Below are 26244 nucleotides of genomic sequence, written 5' to 3'. Positions count from 1 at the left end.
TGTGGTTTTATTTCTTTTATTAAAAACCCATACTTGTTACATTTTCAAGTGTAAATACTGAAAAATAGCCTATGGCAAAATGAAAAGGCACAGGATTAAAATCAGCTTCATTGTTTCCATGGATACATGTTTGCTGTTTGGCAGAGTATTTTATACACTTTCTACAAGAAGAAGCATCATTTTAAATACATCTCTGAAGGGAGGGACCCTGTTCTTTTAACCATGACACCAGAATTTGTACTCCTAAAAATGTGATCTCTTTACCTCACTTTAAGGTCCTGTCTCAGTTGTTCTTTGGAGCAGAGGAACTTGAGTGCAGCAGAAGAGTGCAGCTTTGCATTACGATAGCAGCCGACAGGCATCTTAACATAGAGCTCACTTTGTACACAGTAAGACAAATAGCAATCTCTTAGAGCAAAGCAGGGATCAAGTATACAGACAGCACGGGAGTTTAAGCTAGCTCTAACCTGGATGTGGAAAGAATGCACCAGAAACTGACTCAGAACACTGGGAAACAGTTCAGCGAAGCATTTCAGACTGGTTTGCTGCGTCTCAGAAGGAGTGGTTGTAAGAGAGACTAAAATTATTGTTCCTTTCTGAAAAATAGATGTACAGTTTGTTGTTGGTTTTGCTTTTATCTAAGAAGTAGTCTTTGTAACCCTGATGCAGTATCTTAATAACAGTCAGGATGTCACTGAAACAGTCATTCCTGTTCTGGAGCATGCCGTGGCTTCCAGCACAGCCCATCAGTCACTGGGATACCTGTGCTTCCCAGTAGGACTGTAAGAGCTGGAGGGCTGTAGTTTCCTGGATTCTCACTACAGTAGCTGCACCATGAGCCTTGGCTGTGACTGAAGGGGAGAACATCAGGCACATCGCTTGTTTGTGTCACAGAGTACGTGTCGTTCTCACCAGTGGTTTTGGTTACCAGACTCTGCATTTCTCTGCAGGATGCATGGCTGTGCCTTTCTTACAGTGGAACACCTCTGAGAACGCTTCAAAGTTCTGCAAAGACCCCATCACCCTACACAAAGAGAAGGAACTTATTTACATGGATACAGGGCATGGAGATTGTTGCTTTGAAAACAGAAAACCATATTGGAATCCCAGTCTCAGAAGACAGGATAATTTATGCAAAAAAAATATAGCTGATAGGAATAAAGAAATGCTGGAACAGAGCATTCTGGTCCATTCTCTACAGACTGGCAACTTCACCAGGCCAAGCAAAGGAATGTGCTCTCCAGCACTGTCCTACAAGCCATGGGAGAAGCTCTTAAAGTTAGTCCAGATTGATTTGTTAGAATATAGCTCATAGCAGTGAGCCTCTCTCTCCTCCTGCGCCATACTGGCACAATGGGTTGAACCAAGTCAGTTATCAGTTAGGAAATCAGTTAGTAAAACGCACCTGTATTTCAGAGGGCTGTGAACATCTGTCTTTATGGACTGGCTAGCATATTCTGGTCTGTAGGAACCACACCAAACCTAGACAAGGAGGATGAATCATTAGTGGGTCAGTATTAAAGAGAATTCAGTTTGGGGACCTGCTTACTGGTTTTCCAGGTTTTTCTTAAAAGCCATCCCGATTTCTTACAGTATAGTTGGAATATGTTGTACTGAGGAAGCAGAATAATTATTAACTAATTACTTTTTGTTTTATCAAGTTCTTGGATTAAGATCTGATGCTTTGGGGTAGATATATTAGCCCTTGATTTCACTCGTGTTTCCCCAGATGAGCTGGAGGTTCAGAGTCTGAAGCACACCACCAAGTGTGTTGGCCCACTATCAAATATTTAACCTACTGTATCACATTTGTTACTCTAAGAGTTTCTCATCCAAGCCATCTTTTTCATGTCTCTCTTGAGGACCTTTTGATGAGTGCAAAAATGAGTCATTGTCCAAGTGGAGCTCGGGGCTGATCTTCTCTCTAACCTCTAAGATAACATAATTTATACTTTCATGAGGCATGTAGTGGCTGTACCCAAGTGTTCTTACCTGGGCAAAGTTGAGGAAGAAGAGCTGTTTGTGGGACAGATTCAGTCCTGGCAACTTTGGCTCCTTTCCTTCCCGTTCCAGCCATTTTAAGTAGGCCTAGAAATGATCACAGATGCAATTCAGATGGCAGAGTGGCCTATTCAGGCATGGGGGGTATTCTGAATGTTATTTGGGGGTGAGAGATTTCAGTCACAATGTATATAAACCCAACACGTCATCCCTTCTGTATTTTCATAGTTTTTATCTTTCTAATACAAATAGTGCAGCTAATTTTATGACAAAGCTATCATGGGAGTACTCTGTTGACTGTTCTGGCAAAACCCATGTAACACAGAGAGAACTCACATTCAGCTTCTCAAGTACAGTAATCTCTGAACTGAGCTGTTATGAAATGGGAAAAATAGCAGACTCTTGCATGGAAGTGTTGTTTTAGAGTAGCAGTTGGCCAGGTGACCTTCACCATGAGGAGCTCTGTGTGTTCTTTACAGAGTCACCTGGAGATGTACCCTGCATTTCCTCAGGAAGGCGGCACTTGCTGCTTTAGGGAGAGGCATGCCACTGGTGATACAGGCACAATCATTCATGCTGAGGAGCCTGAACACCCACGACTGCAGCTTGAAGTAGAATCATCACCTTCCACTGACTGATTCTATAGGAATTTGTGTCTGGAAATAAAGTGTTAAGCTCTATGGTGATGATTTTTCTCTCTTCAGGTAGCTGCTCATAAAATAGCAGATAATAACCTTGCTCAATGTTAAATCCATTACCGGTATTGTTACACATTAATTGGCCAATTTTCTTTTTTTAGGTCTATTGACATAATGGAGACAAGTTAATGTGTCCTCACGCTGGCTGATTTCAAACGTTCTCGTACCTGATCCTCTTCGCTGCTGACAGGCCCAAAGCACACAAACAGCAAAGGTAGAGCTGAGAACATTTACATTGGAGGATTCTGTGCAGGCAGCTCCTGTCATCCCACAGCACCCTGCCACGTTTGCACAGCTTTGCAAGTTTATTTGGGAGAAACAGATATGGGGAAAACAGTTGCTCTGCTTCCCAATATCACCAGGCTGTGTTGCCAAGAGATCAGTGCTCTGTTGCCATGTAAGAAGCTCTTTGAAGGTGTAGCTGTCATTTTCAGAATCAAGGGCTTTAAAAAGTGGAGGGTGTTTTACCTTCTCCCAAGCTAATCCTGTGCCTGTTGGTGTTACCCTTGATTAGCTGAGACAGAAATGTGCAGCATCAAGCACTGTGGTACCTCAAAGTACAGCCAGGAGAATGAGGTGGTCTTCTCCTGGGTGCAAGAATGCAGCCATCCTACACTGTGACTGGGATGTAAGCTGCTAGATCCATAACTGAGGCTTTAAGGTTTTGAGTATGGTAATAACATTAATTGTCAGAGTTTTATTGACAGAATAATGCCATTGCTGAATCCCAGGGGTAAAGTTACCCCACAGTATATTTGGAGGTTACCTTATAAGCCTGTCGGACTCCTCCATTATCTGCTATATTTTCTCCTAATGTGCTTATTCCACTGACCTGTAAAAGAATAATCATTCATTTAGTCTGTACTCAGTAGTATTAGCAATGCTCGGAACCATGAGCTGAGCACAGTCATACATCAAAGACAGTCATGTCTGGAACAGGAGGAAGGACTTTGGGCTAGGGCAAAGAAAGGAGAGAATGGAAATAAAAACTTAACAGGGTAAAAGCTGTAGATTAGAACAGAGAGAAAATGTAGGAATATAACAGGAATGGGCTTCTGGGCAGAACATACACTAACAGGATGACAAAATACAGTAGCAAACACCAGATTTCCTCCCCCTTGCCAAAAACACCCCTTAGGGTCTGGCAGCAAAAGCACACATGGGCCCAGCTCACCATTAACCCACTGCACACAGATACTGCTGGTTTTGAGGCCACACCAGTATCCCCAGTTTACATTCATTATGGTATCAAACCCAGTGGTGTGGCATTGCTTGGTTTCACTTACATTTTGGCCCCCTGCGAGCTCCCATGTGTAGTTCCCGTACTGATAAACCATGCAACGAGACTGCTCCTTGAAATGCATAGCTGAGAAATTGCTCCACCAGTCAAACATATTCCCATCTTTATCAAAATTCCTGCCTACATGAAAATCCAAGACAAAAGGAGTTTTGAGTGTGATCCTGTGTGCAACCACAGCACTGTGTAACCCATTTCTTACAGTGTAATGAGGGCAACCGAAGGAATACTGTTTTCCCAGTTATCTTCTCACCATTGTCATCAAACCCGTGGGTAATTTCATGGCCAATGACCATGCCAATCCCACCGAAGTTCAGGGCTTGTGGCTGGCGTTTGCTGAAGAAGGGGGGCTGTAGAATCCCAGCAGGAAAAACTGCATAGAGGGGAGGAGAGAGGGAGATGCTGTAAGGCACTGTTTGTTCTGGGTACTTTGCAGACAGATTGTTTGCTTGGTTTAAAGATCAGTAAGGAACATAAGATATAAAGTGATTAGGAACAACATTATGCCTCCTCATGTGAAATTGTTTCTCTCTTGATAAGTGGAAAATGACAAGTTAATGAAGGTTTAATTTAGCACATCTGCAATTACAGTATCTCCTTGTTTGAGAACCAAGCATCATTTACATTTCAACTTTAGCCTAATTTGGGCCATAATGTATGCTGCAGTAAGTCAAGAACAGCATGTTCAGTAACTGTCTGTTAGAGATAGGGACAGTTTGTATTATAGAGACATTTTATAGGGGAACTAATGGATGTTTTATTGCTTTATTTCGTTAAAGAAAGGCTGGCAATCACATGCTGATTACCAGCAACACTCGGTGATAATTCCTGCAGACCACCAAGCGCTCTTGGAATCCAGTCCGGGGTGGGAGCAGTTGGAGGTCTGTTCTTCTGTCTACTGGCAAAAGCCTTATATAGAATCAGTGGGATTTAGTTTTCATCCCACCTATGTAAGATGAAAAGCACACAGGCTTCTAGAGGAATTAGGATTGAAAGCAATTAATTCTAGTAAGATACTTTGTAAGAAGTGAGATACTGAAATTATATAGCAATTATTTCATTTAGAGACAAAACCCTTCTGGACTATATAGAAAGTTTAATCTATACAATTTCAGGGAGAAATATGTAAGACAGGAGTAAGACAGAGGCAGGAAACCAAAAGTAGTGTGGAAAATTATCTCTCTCAAACTTGAGACAGGACTTAACTGACATCTACACTATTGTGGGTAGCTGTGCTTGAATTTTTGGCTTATACATTCATCTTCAAGTTGTTTAAACCAGTTAGCTCCATATTACTTAAAAGGCAAAGTTTTAGAGGAACCAGGCTCCTTTAAGAGCCAACTTCCCTGCCTGCAAAGGTGGGTCACAGCTGATTACCATTACCATAAAACAGAGCCTGAGCTTGCCTACAGGGTGATGCACGCTCACAGATTGAGGACTGGTCACACCTTTCACTGTGTCTTCAGTATGGAAGTAAGTGGAGACTGCACAAATGGAAAATGGCTCTTTCTGATGGGGTTGGAGTGCTAAAGCTTTTGATGTTTCTGCTTTTAGCAGTTACCTAAGTTTTTCATTATGACTGTTGGTTGAGTTGTTTTCCATTTCTGGCCTTTGCCCTATGAGCAGGATGCAGTTGGTGTCTGGCCTAAAAAAGGCATGTATTTTTCTTTGTATGGTATTTGGCAGAACTTGGATGGTAGCTCTTGCTGCAGCCTGGGAATGTGAATAAGCGCTACTTTCTAGGAGTTACTTGGTTCCTCTCCCTTTTGGGGTGCTCAGAAGTCACCCAAGTCTCTACAGCATTTGCAGGCTTAACCCTGAGTATTCTGGCTATGTGCATAGCTCAGGGAGCATAGGCAGCCAGGCATATTTGCTGTGTCTTAAGTCTGTAGATCTCCTCTGCTAAGAACAAGGAAGGTCAGCCTAGCAGCTCTGCAAAAGCTCCCAGCTCTGACATTCTACAAGCAGAGGCAGGTTTCTCGAGCCTGGTATGCCTGTTACTGATATAACTTCAGTACCATCTGTACAGATGGCAAACTGAAGAGCTGCCCATATGTTTATCAGGAATGTGGAAACATGAGTACAGACAGCCTAGCATACACTGTGAGCATTCTCTAGTCTCTGAAGCTGGCACTCATATAGTAGCAGTTACTGTCTCAGGTTCTCAAACCTAAAGCTGTTCCAGTTACAGTCTATAAACTATGCCCAGCAGGGAGCTGAATGTTCATCAACAAAGTGATTGCCTGAAATGAACATCCTGTCCACCTTGCCCAGAATTCCCGCACAGAAACAAGCAGGTTTGCCTCTGGATAACAGACTGATAAATCAGTTCCACAGAGCTGTTTGAAGCTGCTGTGAACCTACCGATCTGATTCCGGTTGGGGGAATAGAATGCATTGACCACTGCAGCTCCAATTATCCATCTGAAAACAAACATTGCACCGAAGTTAGTCCTGATTTAGACATCATTTTTCTTGAATTGTTATTGATAAAAAATGCAGGCTGCATAAATGGGAAGAACTGAGGTAGGAAGAAAGGCGCCATTGAACACAGCTTAAATACTACTAACACAGGAAATAACTGGTGTCTCATTTATGGTCACTTTCTACCCAAAACAATGTGAAGTGAAAGTTAGAAATGCTTTTTCTCTTGAATGTTGAACAGGCACATTGGGGCAGACTGTGGTACCAGCTCACCTCAATGCTAACTGAGCGTGAGAAGAAACCAACAGTTTACATTCAAAAGACAGTTGGTATTTAGAGGACACTGAGCAGCAGAAGGCAGTTACTCAGTAAATTAAGGCCAAATTGGTTTCTTGAAAAATTAGATATCTGATTGTGATTATTCAGTTTTAAATGTCTGCATTTGGAGTCCAGTATTTCATAGATAATGAGTGTTGACTTTGAGAAGTAATTGTTGAGTAGGCTGCTTCTGGAAACTTCCTCCAATACCTTGATAACTTTTTATATTTTTCTTTCCCTTTTCTTCTACCTCTGACATACAGTGCTGTCATGAACCATGCAGAACAGTCTGAAGCCAGAAACTCATGACAAGTATTCAGCAGCATCAGCCTGTGATATTCTTCCCACATCTCTTGTCCTTATAGTATCTTGTGATGCCCTAGGTGCGAGTGTTCTGACATAACTACTTGTGGGCTGCTGTGGGGTGGGATGGAATTTCCTGTTTAAGAAATACAGCACATGTCTGTATCTTCCAGTTCTTGCCAAGTTAGTTATTCTGGGCTGACAGAATAGAGGGCACTGCTCATCTCAGCCTGGGAACAAGAGTAAGTGGTAGAGGTGCTGGTATGGCACTAACCTGTGTAACACATGCATAAAGAGGGAGTAGGAATCTGTTCCTGAGGTCGAGTACCCAGGTTTTTCAGAGCAGTTTTTCTCTGAAGGCCACTCTGTTGTGAAAGCTGACTGGCCTTCAGTTCAGACCATGCTCTTGGTCCATAAGCTTCTCCTTGGTATGCTTGACATGAGATGCTTGCAGCTGGCCAGGTGGCCTCCAACAACTCACCCCCACCCTCCCCAGAAGGCTCTGAACAGGAGCAATGGCTAGTATTCTTAATTGCAATGATTAGCTGATGATATCAGCCATAGTAGTTAGGTATCTACTTCAGTGTAATTAAACAGTGATCTGGAGTGATAAGTGGTTTTACGTCTCCTTGGGGAAACCCTTCAAGCTGCTGGAGAGAGATTACTAGTAAGATGTGGTTCATTACATGGAAAAAGTGCCAAGTATTTCATGTATCATCAAGCTACCAGGCAAAAAAGGCCTAATTCATGAATCCATGAAAGGGTTCCCACAAATGTGCTTTAAACCATGCCTTGAATGAGCAGGGGTGTTGGGAATTCTGGTTGAAGGGCTACAGTCTGTCTGCAGACAGGCTGTAAAAGGCAGCAGAGATCAATAACAGCTTGTGGATTAAGGACACCAGTGCTGTGCAAGAATTCTTGCTATAAAGAGCACCATGATTGATTCCTCCAGAAATGAGGGACAGAAAACGTTGGGTTTTAGCTGACTGGTCAGAAGTCTCCCTTGGTGAATTATTCACCAGTGACTTCCTGGAGGTTTCTTACTGTCTGCATTGTGTGCTTGCATTCTGAGTTAAAACCACTTCCCAGGAAGAGGGACAGAAGAAAGGAACAGGCTTTGCAACAATTAATTTGACTGATGCTTCTCTCTGGGGAGTCTTTGTTTGCTTGCTTATTAATAACTGTGATACTGTAGGCTTTGTAAAGGGGTGTTTGACATACTTTTGTCTCAAGACATTCTCAAACATAAGTGTTCTCTGCTGTCCACAGTGTAGGACTTGCCCCTCATCACCCTTACCTCGGAAGTCAGTTGTGGCTGTAACTTACATGTCCTGGTCAACTCTCTCACGAAGTTTCCTCAGGCTCTTCTGGGCTCCAGCTCTCAGGTTTTCCAGAATGTTTTCAAAGTAGCTGTGTTCACTGAAGTTTAACTGAAGAAACAGGCACCAAGTGTGTTTATGAGTAAGCTGAGGGGACAGAGGGATTCCTCATACCACAGAGTCCATCTCCCACACAGTGTTTTGATTACAAGGTATCACTTACTAGTTAGCTTTTTGCATGCATTTATTTGTTAGCATGTTCAACACAAGCAGTTCTGTGTGCTGTCCAGTCACTTGGAAATCACACTTGCACAGGTTTAGGTATTCCAAGTGGCAAGAAAAATAAGTGTAGGCTGTTACACATGGAAGCATGCACAGCATTCTTACGTTGGCATATTCCTGATCCAGTTTTTCATTCTGATCTTCCAAAATATAATCTGGATAGCCAATTTGTTCTTTAATTGCCATTGCCTAGAAAAGAAGAGTTTAATGTTTCCTGTGAATTGTTTGTGAGAAACTGGCAGCAAACATTTAAAGACCTTGTTCAAATGCTCCCTATTGCCTACTGACACTTAATGTAGTTCACAAGACTCGTTAAAAGGAAATAAAAACGTATGTGAGCTACCAAAGGATTAAAAAGAAAAGGACAATGTAACAGGATAATGGAAACAGGAGAGTGAACACCGAAGTCTCTTCCTGTGATTTGTAGAGGAACTGGGAATAGCGATGCTACAAAATTCCAAAGATTACACATTCATGATGGAACACTGAAGCTCCTTGTTCTCTCTGACCTTCTCACGAGCTTTCTCTTTAGATGCCTCGTCCATCCACTGTAACTCATCTAAAGTCTCGATGAACACTTCACGAATCTTGTCTATTAAATCTCGGACCTAAAGAGAGGCAGTAAGAAACTAATCATTTCCATGCTGCTTTTCCCAGGCAGAGCTAAGGAGGGCTGAAAAGCTTCCTAGTGACAGATGATGTCCCCATATTCTGTGCTCTAAAACATGGGACTCAGCATTTAAAAGAGCATCATAAATGTGTCCTTGTGCCTTCTGACTCTTGGCTGATTGACATCTTTAACAGACAAAACAGGTTGGGAGATCAAGTGGAGGGGAGCGGGCACTGCAGACATTGTGGTTGTACAGTAGTATGAAGGGTAAACTACATACCATCCTCTTGCTCTCACCAGCAAATGTCTCCCTGACATACATTGCTCCCACTGCGTTCTCCATGTTGTTGTTGACATAACTCACACACTCCCTCCAGCGGGCTTCTTCCAGTGTTGTCCCATAAAGTGCCTGTCGTACAAAGCACCACAGGATTAGTTCTGCCTGTGCGTTTCTTCCCTAAGTCATTGCCTAAAGAGAAAGCTAACCTAAGACAAGGGTTTCCATTGTTGTGACTGCTGTTCTTGGATTTCCTTGGGGATGACATGACATAAAGATGTCATTGTGTTGACAAGGACTCTGGGACTCTCTTCTAGTACTATGCTCTATGATCCCTTTAGGGAAAGAGGAAATACCTTCCTGTAGCTGGCCCGAGCATCCTTAAAACGCCGGCTCAAGCTGCTGACCCGATCAATCACCAGTCGCCAAATGAGGTAGTTCTGGATGGTGCTGTGTGGGAAAGCAAAGCTGAGCTTAATCCCCTGGGAAGAGCAACACTAGTGCAGGCAGGCAGAGGAGGATTTTAACTCTGAAGGGAGATAAGAAAGCAAATGATTGCTGCCAGTCATCACTTTCATAGCATCTGCAGGTGACTGTTCTTATCTAACCTGCTGTAGAGGACTCCAGGCTGAGGACTGGATGAACTATCGTGTCTGTTAGGGATTAATTTCTTTCTAGAGAACAAGAGCTATAAGCCTGTGATGTATCTTCCCATTTACCCTTTTCTGAGCAGGGGGACACCCAGTGCCACGCATACTTTGGTACCCAAGGACCTTTGAAGACATTACCCATGTTTCACAGAGAAGTGGTGTCATTTTTCTGAGGCTCTGGCACAATTAGCAAGTGGGCTCAATCATGTACATTTCCACAATACTTCCATGACTTTTGTCTTGAATATTCTCCAGTTTCTTTACCTTGCTGAGTACTTGGAGATAATTGCTTTCAGCTCTTGCAGGTAGGGCATGCCATATACAACAACCTCTTCTTCTTGGTCCACCTGAACACTTACTGAAGACATGACACCTTGGATGAAGAAGGTCCAGTTAAATTCCTAGGCAGACAGAAAGACGTGCTAATACCAGAGGTTTCAGTGCCTTAGTAGCTGTCTGGACTTTCTACAGACTATGGGATTCAACGTAGTTGTAGTGGTGTTCAGTAGAAAATTGATTTGTAAGAGACTTTGAGTACAAGATTAAGAATGGGAATGATTTTATACCTGTTTGTTGCATCACTGATCAATTCACAAAGCCATTTCCAAAGGCCATAGCAATAAGAGGAGGCTGCAAGTATCAGGGTGCTCTTTAAACACTTACGTTCAATGCAAACTTTTCCTGTAGTTCTTTTAAGGTCATTTTGTTGTACAGCAGGGTGACATCATGCCTTTCTTCTGCTGGGGTAGTTGCCTGAAGACATTCACAAGATTATTACTAGAATCACCTGGCACAAGTGACAGTGGCTGAAATCACATGCATGCGGGTGCACATACACTCAGATAACATGCAAATAAACCAGATTCTCCTTCTCACTCCTTGCTCCTTCCCCAGTATCCAGAGAAGGTCTTGGTTTCTGTACTCACATTTGCAATCTCTGTTTCGAGCTCCATAACTTTTGCCATTTCCTCTTGGACAAAGGAATCATCTTCAGACATATTCTTGTCTTCCCGGATCATCTTGGCAATGGTGATCATGAACTGCAGGTAAGCTTCTCTCACCTGCACACAAGAAACAGAGCATGTGTGTAGCATTGTGAAGAAAAAGTTTGCTGTCTATCATCTCTCATTGAGCACCATTCTTCTTGTTCCTTTAGCTTTAAGGTGTGCTGTGAAAGAGCTGGGCCCAGGGTCATAGCCTTTGCCCTTGCCTCCAGTGCAACCCTCCCCACTCCAGTTTTCCTGTTTCCCCCAGAACAACCACTGTTATAGATACTGCTGCAATACCTAAGACCTTAGTTCATCCTGGAATACCTTAGAGTGCAATCTGCAGTCTCAAAATACAGAGTGAAAGCAACACTTTCTGCTTCCCTGTGCAATCCAACTCTGGCATTCTGAGTTAAAATTTCTATTTGAGCATAAAGAAAGCTCTGTGCTTCGAGTTACACTGTGGGAACAGTGATCCCTACTAGCCAAATACCAGGGTAAACATAGAGGGTTTTAAGTTCTCTGAAAGTAATACTGTAAATCTTCTAAACTGTTTTTATTGTCTGAAAGAAAAGCTCTGTCTCAGATGATTCCCAGTGATACCTTTGCTTTATTTCTAGTAGGAGGGTATGGCTGTGATTTATGCCTCAGAATGGGCCTTGGAAAAAATACTTGGCTGCTGAGGGAGTACTGATCTCTGATACAGGAAAGCTTAATACTACCTATTCTTGCATCCTTCTCCTCCTCCATAGACCTTGTAAACCAGATAAACACAGGAACTGTTGTGAAATGGAGTCTGGGCATTTCCATGATGAGGATGGTTTGTGTTTTGAGGCTGAATGCTGAGCCTTAATCAGGCCGGGTTCCCAGAGGCCTCAGCAGGAGCTCTGCCAAAAGATGCTGGCCTAAGCACAGGGGGGGTTTGGGTCATCAGAGTTTGGCTCATTGTCTGTGGGAAGTGAGCTGTTAAATACCAAACAGAAAGGGGTCGTGTCTCCTCCTTATTCATTAAGGTTAAAACCACAGCCTCTGCCCTTCTTCTTTATAGCTTCAGATTAAAACTGTATTGAGCAGTACTGGTTTTCTTTTGCTAATTTAGGATTGTCTATGTTCTGTACTTGATTTTCTACCTCCTACAAGTCAATCTAAGTCTGACTTCCATGTCATGATGCACAAATGTCCCTCTTTCTACTGTATCTGGCACTATAAAGGTGAAACTTGCAGAACAGAATCCCAGTTCCAGCAGCTATCTGCAGTTGCCAACGCAACTGCATGGAGTTTGTTTTGTGTTGTCATGTAATCTGGGAGAGAAAGGAGGGTAAATGGCAGCAGATTCTTACTGGCTGAGGATCTGTTCCATTCATACAGCTCATGTAAAACACTGTCCTTAAACTTTTTTCCCCCTAAATGATCACATTAAAAAAATCTGAATATTTTGGTGATCTACCCAATGTATTTTGGGGTATTATGTTCAAATATGGTCCAGTATGACAATAGTTCTCCTATGTCTATAATCCGTCTTTCCAGCAGTTTATAAAATGGTAGCCAGGAGCAGTGGCTTTAGAAGAAGATATAAGTGAATCCAAGATAACTTGCACTGAAAATATGAATCTATCCTTCAAAATGAGAGACTCTTCTAAGCTCTAAACAGTGATGATTTTATTTTCCCAGACCCTCCTCATCTGTATGAAGTGGCCAGGTCTGAGAGGTTTGATACTTGCAGTTGTCAGTCCATTAGCAAACTCTCCAATTTTGGTGTCATTAGGCAAAACTGTAGCAATGAGCATCACAGTCTGGTTCTGATTGTCACGTGTTGTAATGATTCATGTATTTGAGGTTTCCAACACACAGGGGTAAGTAATAAAGTTGTATTAGTAGTACATGGTAAATAAATTAGAAGGAATACTTACTCTCTGATAGTTGCCCCCATTGAAGTAGTAATCCCTGGATGGCATTCCTAAGCTTGGCTGGTCAATCTGAAGGAAATCATACATTTCTTCAGTTAGTGAGGAACAGGAACTGGTGTTGTCCAAAAGCATCTTTGAAAGGCAACGCAAAACGCTTCCTGTGCCATCCTTTCAGTGTTGGAATGACACTAGTACACTCTAATCAAAGACCTTTAGGAACTAAGGTGAGATAGGAAGTGCAGCTTTTGTCTCTGGATTTTAGATAAGGGCAGGATGGATGCTTGCTGTGGGTCATTAACCAAATCTTTCAGTAACCTTTGGGATCTAAAAATAAATTAAAGCAACTTAGAAAAGAAGTTATTTGACTTGAGGGCTGGAATTCCTGTGTGAGCTACATGGACGGCCTCTGAAGAATTATCTACATACTTTAAAAACATGGTTTCCTGCTGTATATTAAACCTCACTTTGCAGGACACAAGAATTTACAGCCCTTAAATGCTGTAAATCAGCAAAGGTCCATTGATTATTTTATTTCTTTGACTGAAACAAAAATTATGCTTCCATCAAATGTTTCCCAACAGGAACCATTGGGGTTCTGAACTGGTGCACAGACTTTGCCAGTGTGTGCACACCCCCTGACTAAGGGAAACTGATCTCTATGCAGCTTCAATAGCCATCCATTATGATTCTGGCATATAAATAATTCCCTGAAATGTTTTCCTTACATAAATGATGTGTCTGCTGGAATCCCGGTCGTCATTCCACACAAACATGTCAATGAGGACACGTTTGTTAAATCTAGAGTTCATTATGGACAGTTTTTCTTCCATGCTCCAGTTTGCCTCTGGGAGATAAAAGGGAAAATATACATCATTTATCAATATGTATGAGGACTGAATCAGTTGTGTCGTTTTAAGCTTATTGCTAAAACTATTTAGAACCAGAGTGGACATAATGTGGGAATACTTGTACAGGACACTGCTAAATATGTATGATACCCTGATTTTTATTAATGAAGGAAAAGTTAAAATGAGGATCTAATTCAATGACAGTAGTCTCCCAATTCTGACTTAACACTCTTGCACTCTAAGGCACAGTATTACCTTTGGTCTTATTCCAGTCTGCAGAAGCCACTGGCCAATCTCCAACCATCCTTAAGGCCTCTAGCAAAGGCAATGAATCTCTTTGCTCTATAAGACCTGAGAATGGAAAACCAGACATTATATTGTTTCCACGCGGGTTGAGAGGGAATGAATTAACACAGGTAACAGGCCTGACAGTTTAATTCTGAAACTGCACTTGTCATAGCAGAAAATAAGAGGTATAGTTAAATCATCTTACACTGGTCTTCAGAAAATTAATCAAGTACTTATGTTGACTTCAGTACTGATTTTGACTGAATTAGTTTGGAAATGAGGAAATGGAACACATTTTTGCATTCAGAAGGGAAGGCTTTCTATTAATACTAGAGGTATGTAATAAATACTTGTCCTTTCTACACCCCAGAATGTCTTTTAAGCCTTAATGATGTACCAGGGCATCTTCACCTGAAGATTAGCTTTCCAGGCAAAGCCATGCAGATTAGACAGATACTGACTGGGCTTTTGCTTAAGAGTACATTGGTACTTTTGTACATCTGGTATGAACAAGAGAATTAATGGAATAAGAAGAGACTCACTCTCATTCATGCACGATTTGTAAAGTATTTTTGCTTTCTGAAATGCCTCTCTGTCCTCTTGATCTGAAGTCTCCAGCACACCTGGGGAAAGAACCAGGGAGAGTTCTGCTTTGGAGAGCTTTGATCTTGTCACAGAAATCGCAGAGTTCAGAGCTATGATAAGTACCTGTTATTGTAGGCTTCAATCACTGTGCAACTAGAGTGCTCTTTAAAGAGGCTATTAATGGAGAAGTGTCAGGAAGGTCATGCTACAGCTTGTTGTGCTCCTTTTGAAGTCACTACCATAGCACCTATGGCTAATTTTTAGTGGGAGCAGGATGTTCCCACAAAATGGCTGTAGTAAGAGATGTGGAGATTAAAGGGCTAGAGAAAAAACTCCCAATCAACACAGCACTTCCATGGAAGTTTATTTCTCTGTCAAACGTGCAGTAAGTAACGTGTGAAACCAACCACAGGTGCACATCCAGGCAGAGAGGAGCCCCATTCCTACCTTTGAGGACGATCTCCAGCTCATCTCTCAGGATGTCAAAGATGCTGTATCTGGAGCTGGTCTCTGGGATGACGTGCCGGTTCAGCCAGCCCCCGCAGGCGTACTGGTAGAAATCCTTGCACGGGTCAGCTGTTGGGTCCATGTTCTGGATTATTCTAGCAGCTGGGTATCAGAATTGGAGAGGTGAATTCCAGAGGCTGCCCAGTAATCTCTGGAACTACCAAAGGCTGTCAAGAAGCTGCTTGGCAAGAAGGTACCTTGCTTAATGCTAGTTATAGTACGCAAGTCTTATCCTCTATAATTCAAAGGATCCTATTTTCTCATGCGATGCAAGGAAGCCTCTGACAGACACTCACAGTGCAACTGTACTGCTTTCCAGAGGGAGCCTCTGAATGGCAGGCCAGTTCTCCCCTAGGGCCCTAGCTTATGTACCCACCAATGAAGGCAGTGATGGGAACATCTGTGCTGGAGTCTTTGCTGTATTGAGGTGTACAAGCAGATGCCAGAAATAAGCAGGGGAATAGCCCCATGTGTAGAATGCATTCTCTTTGAGGGAAAGTTCGCAATAATCATTCATAGTAACAATCATTACCTGCTGTAACACATCCAGGGGTGGTACAGACACTGCCTGAATTGGTGCCATAGTGAGTGCCTGCAGGAAGAGGAATAAGGAAGCAGGTGAATTAGTTGTTTTGGAAAGGAAAAGCTGCCAATGTCACTTGCCAGCAGCCCAAGCTCAGTGACAGCCCTGCTTAGTTTTAGAGCAAGCGAGTGGATGTTAGTGCCAGTAAATGGTACCAACCAGCAGCTGTGAACACATCTCTATCTGCAGATTTATGAGGAACCTATTGGCAGCAGTATTACAACAGTCCTGACAGTGAGTCTGAACTCTCCTGGAAGGAGAATACCTACAACAGCCTCCACAGTCTTCCTGACACATACTGGGTGTATTAGATCCCTTTAAGCATCCAAGCTCTTTCATGACCTTCAAAGTTCTGCTGTGGACTTGCACTGAAGCCTTTGTACATGAACATATAACTTTTCATGCTGAGTACTGAAGTGAATGTGCTTGTGGTGCTGGTCAGGCCACCTGTGTGCTGCTCACTATGGCACTGAGCTGGGGGGTATCCAAGCATCCAGCCTCAGGAGTGGCCTTTGCCCCAGGCACAAACTAATTTTGCTGGTTTAATTTCCCTTTGTGAGCCTGGACTAGCTCAGTAGCTCCTGGTGTTAGACAGCTACTTGGTTCCGCACTGGAAAAGGGAAACCTGATACCCTTCCTTTGCAACAGGATTAGCCGTGGTTTTAAACTTCTGTTTGACCCTTATGCTAGGATGTTTGCAGAAAAGAGCTACTAAAACCCCCTTCCAATTAAAGTGTTTTACGTGACAGCAAACAAGATTACAGTAATTCAGCGAGAAATAAAGCAGTGGGGAGGAGAAGAGGGCTTTGAAGTTCATCAGTGGAAGCAACATAAAAAGCCCCCACTGTGATTGGGAATGTACCGTTCAGGGTTCAGCTGCGAGCTGTCGTGCTGCGTGGGAGCAGATCTGCATTAGAATAACTGCATGCCTTATTACAGTTCAGTGTCTGGCAATCTGAACGTGGGATGAGCAAAGCATGGGTAACAACTGGTTAGCTTCTTTAATGTAACCTGACAATGTCTCACTTCAGTCTCTGGAACCCAACTGCTTTCAACAAGATTCTGACTCCCCACGTTCACAGAGCCCTTGTGATTGTGGAAATGTAACTGAGCTGTGTAACAGGGAAGCCAAATCTGTTCTGAAACCTTGGTTGCACACTCAGGGCTCTGAAACTGTGCCACAACCCCAGAAATGGCTGGGGAGGGGCTCTCAGCTACTTCTGAAAGGGGCTCCCTTGTCTTTCTATCAACTCTCTTATGCCTCAGCAGCAATCCTGACAAAGAACCAAGCCAACCTGACTGTATGACAGATGACCAGCACTGCCCTGTTCTACTTCACAGTGTGTTCATTGGGTCTCTGCTCCCTTGACTGATGCTCTGCCTGCTGCACCTCTGGAACTCCAAACCACTGGAAACAAACATAAACCACACCTTCTGAAGCCTGAGTCGGGCAACTTTGCACTTCATTGGCTTTGCTAAAAAAACCTGCCCAAGGTTCAGTACAAATACCTCTCTTTTTCTATATGCTTGTTTTTCCTCCCTAGTTAAATATTGGTGACAGGTTGAGCTATGACATAAAGACTCCTGCTTTGATAGCCATGGACAAAGACTGCTGCAATAGAGGTGTGGGAGGGACCACGTGGGTTAATGTTCTTCAAAGCCTGGAAGCTGAAACAAAACAAATGTCTAAATCCTGCGGATGTAATGGGAAATTACTGAACATAGAGTTGGGAGTGGGATTGTAAGTGGGACATGGCCTCATGTTTGACAGTAATATAAGGCATGAAGATAGTGATTTGTAGGAGAAGAAGATTGGCACAGATTGTTCAGCTCCGAATCTCATGTTCCCCCTGTTGTGAAGGCATCAGTGGAAGGGTTTGCAGGGAATCAATTCTTGTCTCTTCTCCCATCAAACTGCACCTCCCACTTGGCTTCTCCTACAGCCAAGTTCATCCAGATCCTTACAGGCTTTTTTTCCCTCTTTTAAAGTGAATCACTCCATTTCCCCACCTCTTCCTCCTGCGACACTTTCTTTGTGTACACCTCTTAAACAATCAGAGAGGGATGCAAAGGAACCGAAACGGACCAGGAATATTTAATCACTGGAGCTACTTTCTGCAGTACTAAGTTCCTTTCTGGCTCTTGAAATTCAGGACCTCTGTAGCATTACCCTTGCATTTGCTTCATTAAGGAGGCCACACTCTTGCTCTGTCAATAGTCTTGTAGGTACAAAAGAATTGTTGAGTGCTCTGCAGGCTGAAGAATAACTTCTGAGCTCTGCAGAGCACCAACCGCCCTTCACCAGCTCATCTCTTGCATGTCCGGTTTTTAAAACACAAGTTGCTTTTCACAGCATCTCTGAAGTTTCTTTTTAGACAACAAAAGCAAAGCAAATCATTCGGTACAAGCAGTTTGTGTTTAGTGTTTTCCCACTGCGTTTTGAGGGCCACAGATGGCTGGGGATGGCACACATTGAAACAATTAGATCCACAGTTGCCATCGGGCAGTCAAGTGTGAGCTTTACCTTTCAGCACCTTCTCTGTTTATTGCACAGATCTCATCTGCACAAGTGCTGTTGGCACTGCAGACTGCCTCTGTTGCTATTCTAGCATTGAATTGTTTGCCACAAATAATGTCACTGACAAATTTAGCTGCTCTTCATCTGAGAGGGCTGTACCAGATGTCAGTGTCTTCAAACCTGTGGGGATGCAGACACAAGCAAACTCCCAACACTTGTGCATCTTGCTTCTGAGAAACCCTACATACTTGGAAGCCAGAAAGTGAACAAAATATCGGTTAAATTAACATGACTTTGAGCAGTCAGGACCAGCAGTGAGGTGAGGGTGGCAGTTGTGTGTAACCAAGTTGTCTGGAGAAGTCACTGACAGTGACGTGATGCTCTTTGGCCTGCAACCTTCCCAACAAGTGATGAGACCTGGAGGTTGGTAAATATTTGTAGAACAGAGCTGAGAGCTGTGGAAAGGCTGCAGAGATGGACATGTGGGTGTGATGGAAAGATTGAGAGCATGGTGTGTTTGGTGTCAAAACCAAATGACTTCAGTTCTGTCTGCTTCCCTTTCCATGATCACCCAAATATTACTCTGATATTCTTACAGTATTTTCCTTTAGCTTATTTAGATGGGGTTTTGTGGGTATGGAAACTTCTTTAGATGTCAGAAAATCCCCAAACTGCTTCTAGAACTATGTAACTGTATTGCTGTCAGAGCTTCAGTGTGTTTGTTGGCTAGGTACATAGCTTAACATCCCAGTCAGTATTTACATGTATTACAGACGCTAACTGCTATAAATAGTTGAGCCATGCACACCCAAACATAAACGGGCAGAAGCTGCCTCTAGTGCTGGAAACACTCCTTGAAGGCAAGAGAGAAGAGCCTGAGGGGCTGCCTGCTGTACAGGACAAGCAGCACATGAGCTCTGCAATCACCTTGCACTCACATTGTGCACAGGGATAACTGAATCTAGGAAACCTTGCCCCTGAAAGCTTAACTGCTGATAGGAGCCTGCAGAACACTTGGGATTTTGGAACTGCTTTCTGAGAGATAAGCCTTCCAGCAAAGAAATGCAACAGCACTTGCTTCCTGTGCACAAATGATTCACATGAATTGGGATGAGACACCAGCATCTGGGCAAATGTTACTGGTACCTGAACTCTGGCTTGCCTGCACCCAAGCAGCAAAGATGTAGAGCAGGTTTCTCACCTCCTTTAAGCAAGCATGCAACAAAATTCTGCATAGCTCAATATTTTGATGCAGAAACTCCTACCTTAGGACACAGCCCTGAGCAATTCTTTCCTCCCATCTCCTGAACTAATAGAATAAACTTTCTGATGAGTATTGTCAGTGCCAAATGCTCTGAGATTTCATCTAACACTGAAACAAGTGCTGGTAACACTGAATTGCTGGTAGCAAAAGGAGTAAAAAGGCTTTTCCTGTGAATATTACTCAGCATTGTGCAGTGTTTTACCTACAAGTGCTGAGGAAAGCAGTTCACTGCAGGCAGGGGATGCAGTGGCAAGGTAAGGAGAAAACAATGCCTCACTTCAGTTTTGCTATTCATACTTCGTTTTATTCCCTAGTGTTTTAGCAAAGCTCTGAATCCAAGAGGCACTGGTGGAAATGAGGAACATGAGGCAGCTCCTGCTACCAGTGCTGCTTCACAGGGGTTTTAAATAGGACTTTGCATTTGATGTGCTAGTGGGAAAACATAGTTTTGAGAGTAAGCATGCTCTGCTGCTGGTGTATTCAGGCACAGCACCTTCATGTGCCTGACTGTCAGGTTCCTGGCAAGACTTTTGTGTGAAAGTCCCTGAAATCTCTCGTAGGGATCAAGCAGCCTTGATAGCAATGCAGTCTCCCTTCCTTGGCAGCACACCACTGTAATAAGCAGTCTCCCTTTTGATCTACTAAGCAGCTGGAGCTTTACAACTCCTGGCAATAACAAACCTTGATTCAGGCTTCTATGAGATAAGGACATGTCAGCACACAGACACACACCTTCCTTCTAAAACAGTACAAGAACTGTTGTCAAAACAGCGCAGAACCCAATCAAATGCATAAAATGAATTAAACACATAGAATGTTAGTCACATAGCTTCAAAATGAAAGAAAACCCAAGCCAACCCTCTCCATGGCTGAGCCTGGCACAAGGCAGAGGCACCCGCGTCCCTCACAGGGGTGACCTCGCTGTCTCCCTGTACTTTGCATGTAGCTCTCAAAACCACTTTGTCCTTTGTGGAAGGAAGAGGGGAATTCTTCATTCCCAGGTTCCTTACCTCTGCTGCTGGCATAGAGGATCACCAGGGCCACCACTGCACAGGTCATGAGGAGCAGCAAGACGGCCAGACCGATGGATATGAAGCTCCATGATTTCCTTCCAGATTTCGTTGATTTTTCCACAATATCCATTTGACTTTCTGATTTCCCCATTATTGTAACTCTAAATAGAGGAGGGAATGGTAAGAAAGCGTTAACAGCACAGCTAAATCAATACAGGGATGAATGCATAGCAAATCAGGGAGGGAAAAGGCAGCAGGATCAAAGCAAAGATAAAGGAAACTTCCAAATTATTACACGTATTTGTCCATCTGATTGTCCACAGCTTTGCCAACCTCATTCTCCATCTCCTGTGCCTGCCAGGCTGCCAGCAGTCGGGGTGTGCTGCTGGGGGGCTGTTCGGGACTCCACTACCCCAGCCTCTCCATGCTGCAGTGTCATAACTTCAGGAGCCTGCTTTGGGAAGTGTGGAAAAGTCTCATGACCAGGTTGGGCAACTCCTTTCTCCCAGACAGGGAAGGAGGGGGAAAAGCTGCCTCCTTCCACTCCCCGCTTGGAAAATTCTTCTGCTGTTTGGAAGAATCTTCCTCCTCCTTCAGTGGCTGTAAGCAGGTCTGTGGGGCTCTGTCAGCAGCACAGTCCAAGCAGAGCTCCTGCGAGGTGCGAGTGTCTCTGAGCTGGGTCTGCTCCGCCTGTGGCACGGGTGCAGGGTTTGGCGAGCAGAACGCGCCTAGAGCCCGTGTCTGCAGGAGCCGCTGAGCCCCGGTGCCCCGGAGCCATGCTCCAAGCCCCGCGCTCTGCCTTGTGCAGCTCCCGGCCCCAGCCCAGCGCAGCGCAGCCGGCTCCGGCCACGGCGCTCCGGCAGCTCCGCGGCGGCTTCTGCCGGGTTCCCTGCAGCTCCTTTGGCGTCAGGAGGGGCAAACCCACCCGGTCCCTGGGGCTGCGGGAGCGCTGGCGGCGTTCGGTGCCGTGTGTGGGAGCAGCTCCTCGTGCGAAACGCGCTGGTTTATAGGTTGGTGCCCGCTATGGAACAGGATTCTTTTAAGCTCCTGCTAGGAAATCTGTCCGGTAACAACTGGGAAGGGAGTGAAAGAAGGCAGGAGAGGCATGTGATTTCCCTTGGGGGTTATTCTTTTCCAGAGCTGACTCTGGGGGGAGGGAGAAGCCGGTTTGTTTGGGTTCTTTTCCCCGCGCAGGCTGCTTTATGGAGCTCGTGTCAGTCGCAGCCAAAGCTCACACTATATAAATTCTCAGGCTGGTACCTCTCATGACCCGAGCGCTTCCCCAGCACTCCAAGTTCCGTGCGTGCTCAGGAGGAAGTGCTGAGGGCAAAGAAGGGATTGCTCTGTGGCAGCCCCATTTACTGGGAACGTGCACACAGAGTTTTCCAAGAATGGGGACGCGGACCTGTTCTGTGAATGGGGTAGGAAACAACGAGTGCCAGTTTCTTCTGCTGGAGTCTTGAGTCTCCTCTTCTAGTCTGTGTTCTGCCTCAAAGCCCCCGTGAGGATTTGCCTCCTTTCTCCAAGTCATGTCATCTTGGGCTCTGTCAAGCATGAAGGCAGCTATCCCCATCCCACTGTCTGAAGAGCATAAGAACACAAAGAGCTGGAAAAAATGCATGCAGATCCTGGTGTCCATCTGTGAAAAGCAGCTACAGAGGGAAGGATGCTTTTAAGGATAACATGGTTTTAGTGATGAGTTAAGTGATCTCTTATGTGTGTTTGCAGGAAGCTAGAGAAAGATTAGTTTCCTGGGTATGTCCATGTTCCTTACTGCAGAAGAGTGGTGGTGTTACAGTGTGGCTCTGAGGACTTAGTTAAGGTCCATAATACTGCAATAGATAATCACTGCACAGGATTTAATGTAGTTATTCTTGTAACATGGCTGTAAGATCCTGCAGGGTGTTACTGTGTCCATCTCGCAGGTGGAGAATCAACAAATGATTTGAATGTGGCCAAAGCAGCTCAGTTGAGGCCGATCAGAGCATCAGGCTGGAAAATCAGTAGTGAGAAGCAGTTTGCATTTCTTTTACTCTTGCAGCTTAGCTCTGAAATAACCTGAGCAGTACCAAAATCCTTCCATTGCCCATTCTCAGGCAGGTTTCAGTGGCTGTAAAGGACATGTCTGCAGACTCATTAATTTTGATTGTCTTGAGCAGCTCTGTGTGCTCACTGAAATAGAGTGATCTGTCATTCAGATGAGGTCCCTCTTCCCTTCATTGCTTCTAAGGGGAAGGACCTATTTTAGTTCTGGCAAAGGAGATTTGATGATGCAAAGGGGAAATGTTTTTTTCCTTGTTATTCTTTTCCTCTAAGTTCCATATTTGACAAAGTTATTCATAAACTGCTTTCTTTACACAGTGTATTGCAACCAGAAAGTGCTAAAAGGAGTTAAGTTCCTTTATACCTCAATGGGGAAACTGAGGCAGGGGGAAGTGTTGTGACTTACCAGAGTTACAGTGGCAATAGCTGACTGCAGAAACCTTCCTGTCCCACTCTTTCATCTGCTGGCCTAGGTCACCACCCATTAGACCCTTATTTTACATGTTAGCTTATAAAGTGTAATCTGTCCTTACAATGATGTGAAGGTGAACACTGATCTGAGGATTTCTTCTTCCAGAAACTGAGACTCAGTAGGCTTCAGTTGTTGGAAAACAGGCCTTTTCCACAAAGCAATGTAGACAAAGCCCATATGAAGCAGTGAGGCATTTGCTGTTTGTATTGGGCTGCTTTGAAAGGATTTTTCCCATTTTGCTTGCTCTGTAACTAAAGGAAGTTCTGTTCCTGCCATTTGGTGTTGTGGAGTTTGCAATGGCAGGGTTACAGCTCTGGAAAAGCCCCAGATGGTTGATTTGAACACTGGATGCTGGAGGGGTGGGACCTGAGCAGCCACTCCCGATGGCTGCTTCCTCTGGATGCTTTTACTGTGCACCTATGACTGTTTACTGAAGAGGTGCTTCAGCAGGCATAAGGCATCCCAAACCACCCACAGCTACCGTAGTGCTGGTCAAAGGCAGGGAGCTGCTCTGAGCTGTTATACAATGCTCTTTTCATGGGAAGGAATTTAGGAGCTTTCCTGTTCCCCTGGGAGAATCTGGCTACACCTGGGACACGGCACGGAAAGAAGATGTATTCAAGGATACTGCCACCTTTCTCAGAAGTTTGGTTGCTGTGTCTTAGTTGCTTACGATGTCAAATTGACTGTCAATGCTTCATTTAGAAGGAACTGATTCTAAAGAGAAAAATTGTGAATACCTTTTTTCCCCTGTGCAAACATTTGCTTTAATCAGGTGGTTAAATGAGGTGATGTGTACCTCAAAACCCCAGTGCTGGACCATATGAGAATGTATTGCCTGATCTAGCTTCCTGCCATCCTGAGGCGTTGCAGTCTTTCCTCAGTGCTGACTGAACTTCTCCCGACAACTCACTCAGGTTGCACTCTGTGCTGTGTTTCATGTTGATGGAAGGGGATGTGCTGGGTCAGCTGAACAGATGTGCTGGTGGTTGCTGCTCTCTGCATGCTCGAACAGAATCAGGGGCTGCATGAACCCGGGTGGTTATTTCCCAGCCAGCGCTGAGTTCTCCTGCAGGTATGAATCAGCTACACCAGATGTATAAGCAGCTCCTTTAGTGTCCGAAACCAATCTGAACCAAACAGGACATGGTGCTGACATCTGTAGCATGATGTGTCTTAAATATTGTTACCATGGAAACAACCATCTCTATCTGTTACACTTTGTGTCTCCTTATAAGCTGGTCTGTACCAAGATGTGAGAGAAAACCACATACCTCTGGATGCCAGGGATTTGTACTTTCTGCCCATGCAGAAAGTCACATGTAAATCAAGAGCAACAAGAATTGCTCTGTGGAAAGGTGTTTTCCTTGTCTCCAATACAAACAGCAAAAGCAGCTCATTTTGAAATGTCATCCATAGGTGAGCAAACGCAGACAAGTAGTTACCAGTGAACCTCACACTTTTTTGTCCCAAGTGCCTGCTGTTTTCCTTTCCAATTTCTTTCTGATTCCTTCCCTTTTTCAGTAGAGGGAAACCAGCAATATGGGGTATTGTATTAGGTGAGTTTTAGGGTGACACTGTAATTCTAGCGGGGGCACAGTAAAGAATATAAATGAACGTGTTAATAGGCAAAGCACATCCTTATGCTACCTTGCACTGCAGCTTTGCATTTCACTTTGATTCTACTGCTTTGGCTTCTCCTGATGGATAACAATCATTCCGCACTCAGAACAGATGGGTTACTAGTGGAAATCTTCCTTTTTCTCTCTTTCAGTTAGTTTTATTCACCAGGTACAATCCAACAGCTGCATCTGTCCCCACGTTGCAGCAAGAGTGCAGTGCCAAAGCCAAAATCACCTGCATGTGAAAGAGCCTGCGTTTCTTCTTTAGTGCAGATTACAAATTGCTACCTCCTTGTATGTGTGAGGCAGAGGTATGGAGAGCAGCTTCAAAACTCTTCCAAGAGGCTGCTTAAGTAGTGTTGCTTACCTCTTTGTTTTTAGTGCATTACAGATAGTCAATCTCTGCTGAGACCTGGGTTTCAGTGTTAGGTTACACAGGTGCAAAGATTGTTTCTTCTGTGCATACAGATTGATCTAAATAGGAAAACTCATCTGAACCAAGACTTATATGCATGTCTCAAAGGGCCAGATTTGCTGTCAACATCACCAGTTCTGTTCAGTAACCAAACCAGTATGTTCCAGTCTAAGTGGCTGCTTTCTCAACAGTGAAAGAAGAGACTGCTAGAAATGAGGCTGGTATTGCAGATTAAATACAGAAGACAATCCAGAGCTATAGGGTGACATTAAAAAAATCAAACCACCAAACAGCCCCCAGTAAATCAGCACAGTGACTGGCTCCAGGACAATGGCTGGATGTTCCCTTTGGATCTATTGTAGCAGGGATGCTGACTACTGAGGATAACTCATTGTGCTCAAAAAGAATGGGTTTGTCTTTGGGAGCCAGTGGAAGGCTGTCATCTGTCAACTAGCCTAAAAAAACCCAGAAATCACTACTCAAATACCTTCTTATAGCTGGTTGGCACCAAATGTGTGGGGTGTAAATAAGTCCTGGTAGATGAACATGTGAAACAGATTAGAATTCGGAAAACCCTGAAGTTCAGATGACGTTTCAGAGCTCTTTACTCCCCCTCCCTTTGGAGACAATGATCTCTGAACATTGGAAGCAGGAAAAAGAATAGCAGACATGAGTGTATTCTGTATCGAAGGTGTGCAGTGATTGCTGCAGTGGCTCTGTAAATGCATGCACTCTGCACAGAGAAGCAGGTGAAAATGGAAAGTTCTCTTACCTGTGCCTTGTGGAGAATGTTTCCCAGCTGCAGGGGTCAGGAGCCTGGTGCAGTTCCTGGGTGGAACTCTCATGTTTACTTTGTCTGGCAGTCAGAACCAAATGCTAATGCCTGTTACCAGCACTGATGTCTGGAACAGGCTCTCCCTGGTAATGCTCTTGCTAAGAACTGTGCCTAAATCTGCCTCTCTCTTTCCCCTGCACACTCACTCTCCTACACAGGTGACTTAGGATGCCCAATGAA

At 44.0% G+C, this 26244-nt stretch overlaps 1 protein-coding gene across 4 annotated transcripts; it reads right to left on the bottom strand.

The window, feature by feature from the left end:
* Positions 1-26159, bottom strand: MMEL1 (membrane metalloendopeptidase like 1). 4 transcript variants are annotated; one of them, XM_061351688.1, is made up of 23 exons: positions 26002-26159; positions 20675-20838; positions 15832-15891; positions 15240-15401; positions 14750-14830; positions 14175-14270; positions 13797-13915; positions 13075-13140; positions 11105-11239; positions 10842-10931; positions 10443-10579; positions 9885-9978; positions 9532-9660; positions 9151-9249; positions 8747-8830; positions 8367-8470; positions 6361-6419; positions 4250-4369; positions 3986-4119; positions 3466-3531; positions 1993-2088; positions 1406-1482; positions 1-1024 (listed from the first exon to the last, which is right to left on the bottom strand). In XM_061351688.1, the coding sequence occupies exons 2-23, from the start codon at positions 20826-20828 to the stop codon at positions 925-927; spliced, it is 2262 nt and encodes a 753-aa protein (XP_061207672.1). In that variant the 5' UTR covers positions 20829-20838; positions 26002-26159; the 3' UTR covers positions 1-924. The 4 variants fall into 4 exon arrangements, with proteins under 4 accessions (XP_061207672.1, XP_061207670.1, XP_061207671.1 ...); XM_061351686.1 differs by lacking the exon at positions 26002-26159 and adding an exon at positions 20973-21305; XM_061351687.1 differs by lacking the exon at positions 26002-26159 and adding an exon at positions 21011-21305.
* Positions 26160-26244: the final 85 nt, after the last annotated feature.

This window comes from Neopsephotus bourkii, unplaced genomic scaffold, assembly GCF_033783945.1.
Source record: "Neopsephotus bourkii isolate Nb327-2 ecotype Australia unplaced genomic scaffold, CSIRO-AGI_Nbou_v1 NB_593, whole genome shotgun sequence".
Taxonomy (NCBI): Eukaryota; Metazoa; Chordata; class Aves; order Psittaciformes; family Psittacidae; genus Neopsephotus; species Neopsephotus bourkii.
Note: the sequence above shows the minus strand (reverse complement) of the source record. Positions and strands in the feature narration are given on the sequence as shown.

What these genes read in the sequence shown, in the direction of transcription:
- MMEL1 (XM_061351686.1), bottom strand. Translation starts at nt 21,022, where the DNA reads ATGGAGAATGAGGTTGGCAAAGCTGTGGACAATCAGATGGACAAATAC. An exon ending in AAGAGAAAGCTCGTGAGAAG is followed by an intron (nt 8,831 to 9,150) that starts GTCAGAGAGAAC and finishes CTTCTTTTCTAG; the next exon opens with GCAATGGCAATTAAAGAACA. An exon ending in AGCTCGCAGGGGGCCAAAAT is followed by an intron (nt 3,532 to 3,985) that starts GTAAGTGAAACC and finishes ATTCTTTTACAG; the next exon opens with GTCAGTGGAATAAGCACATT.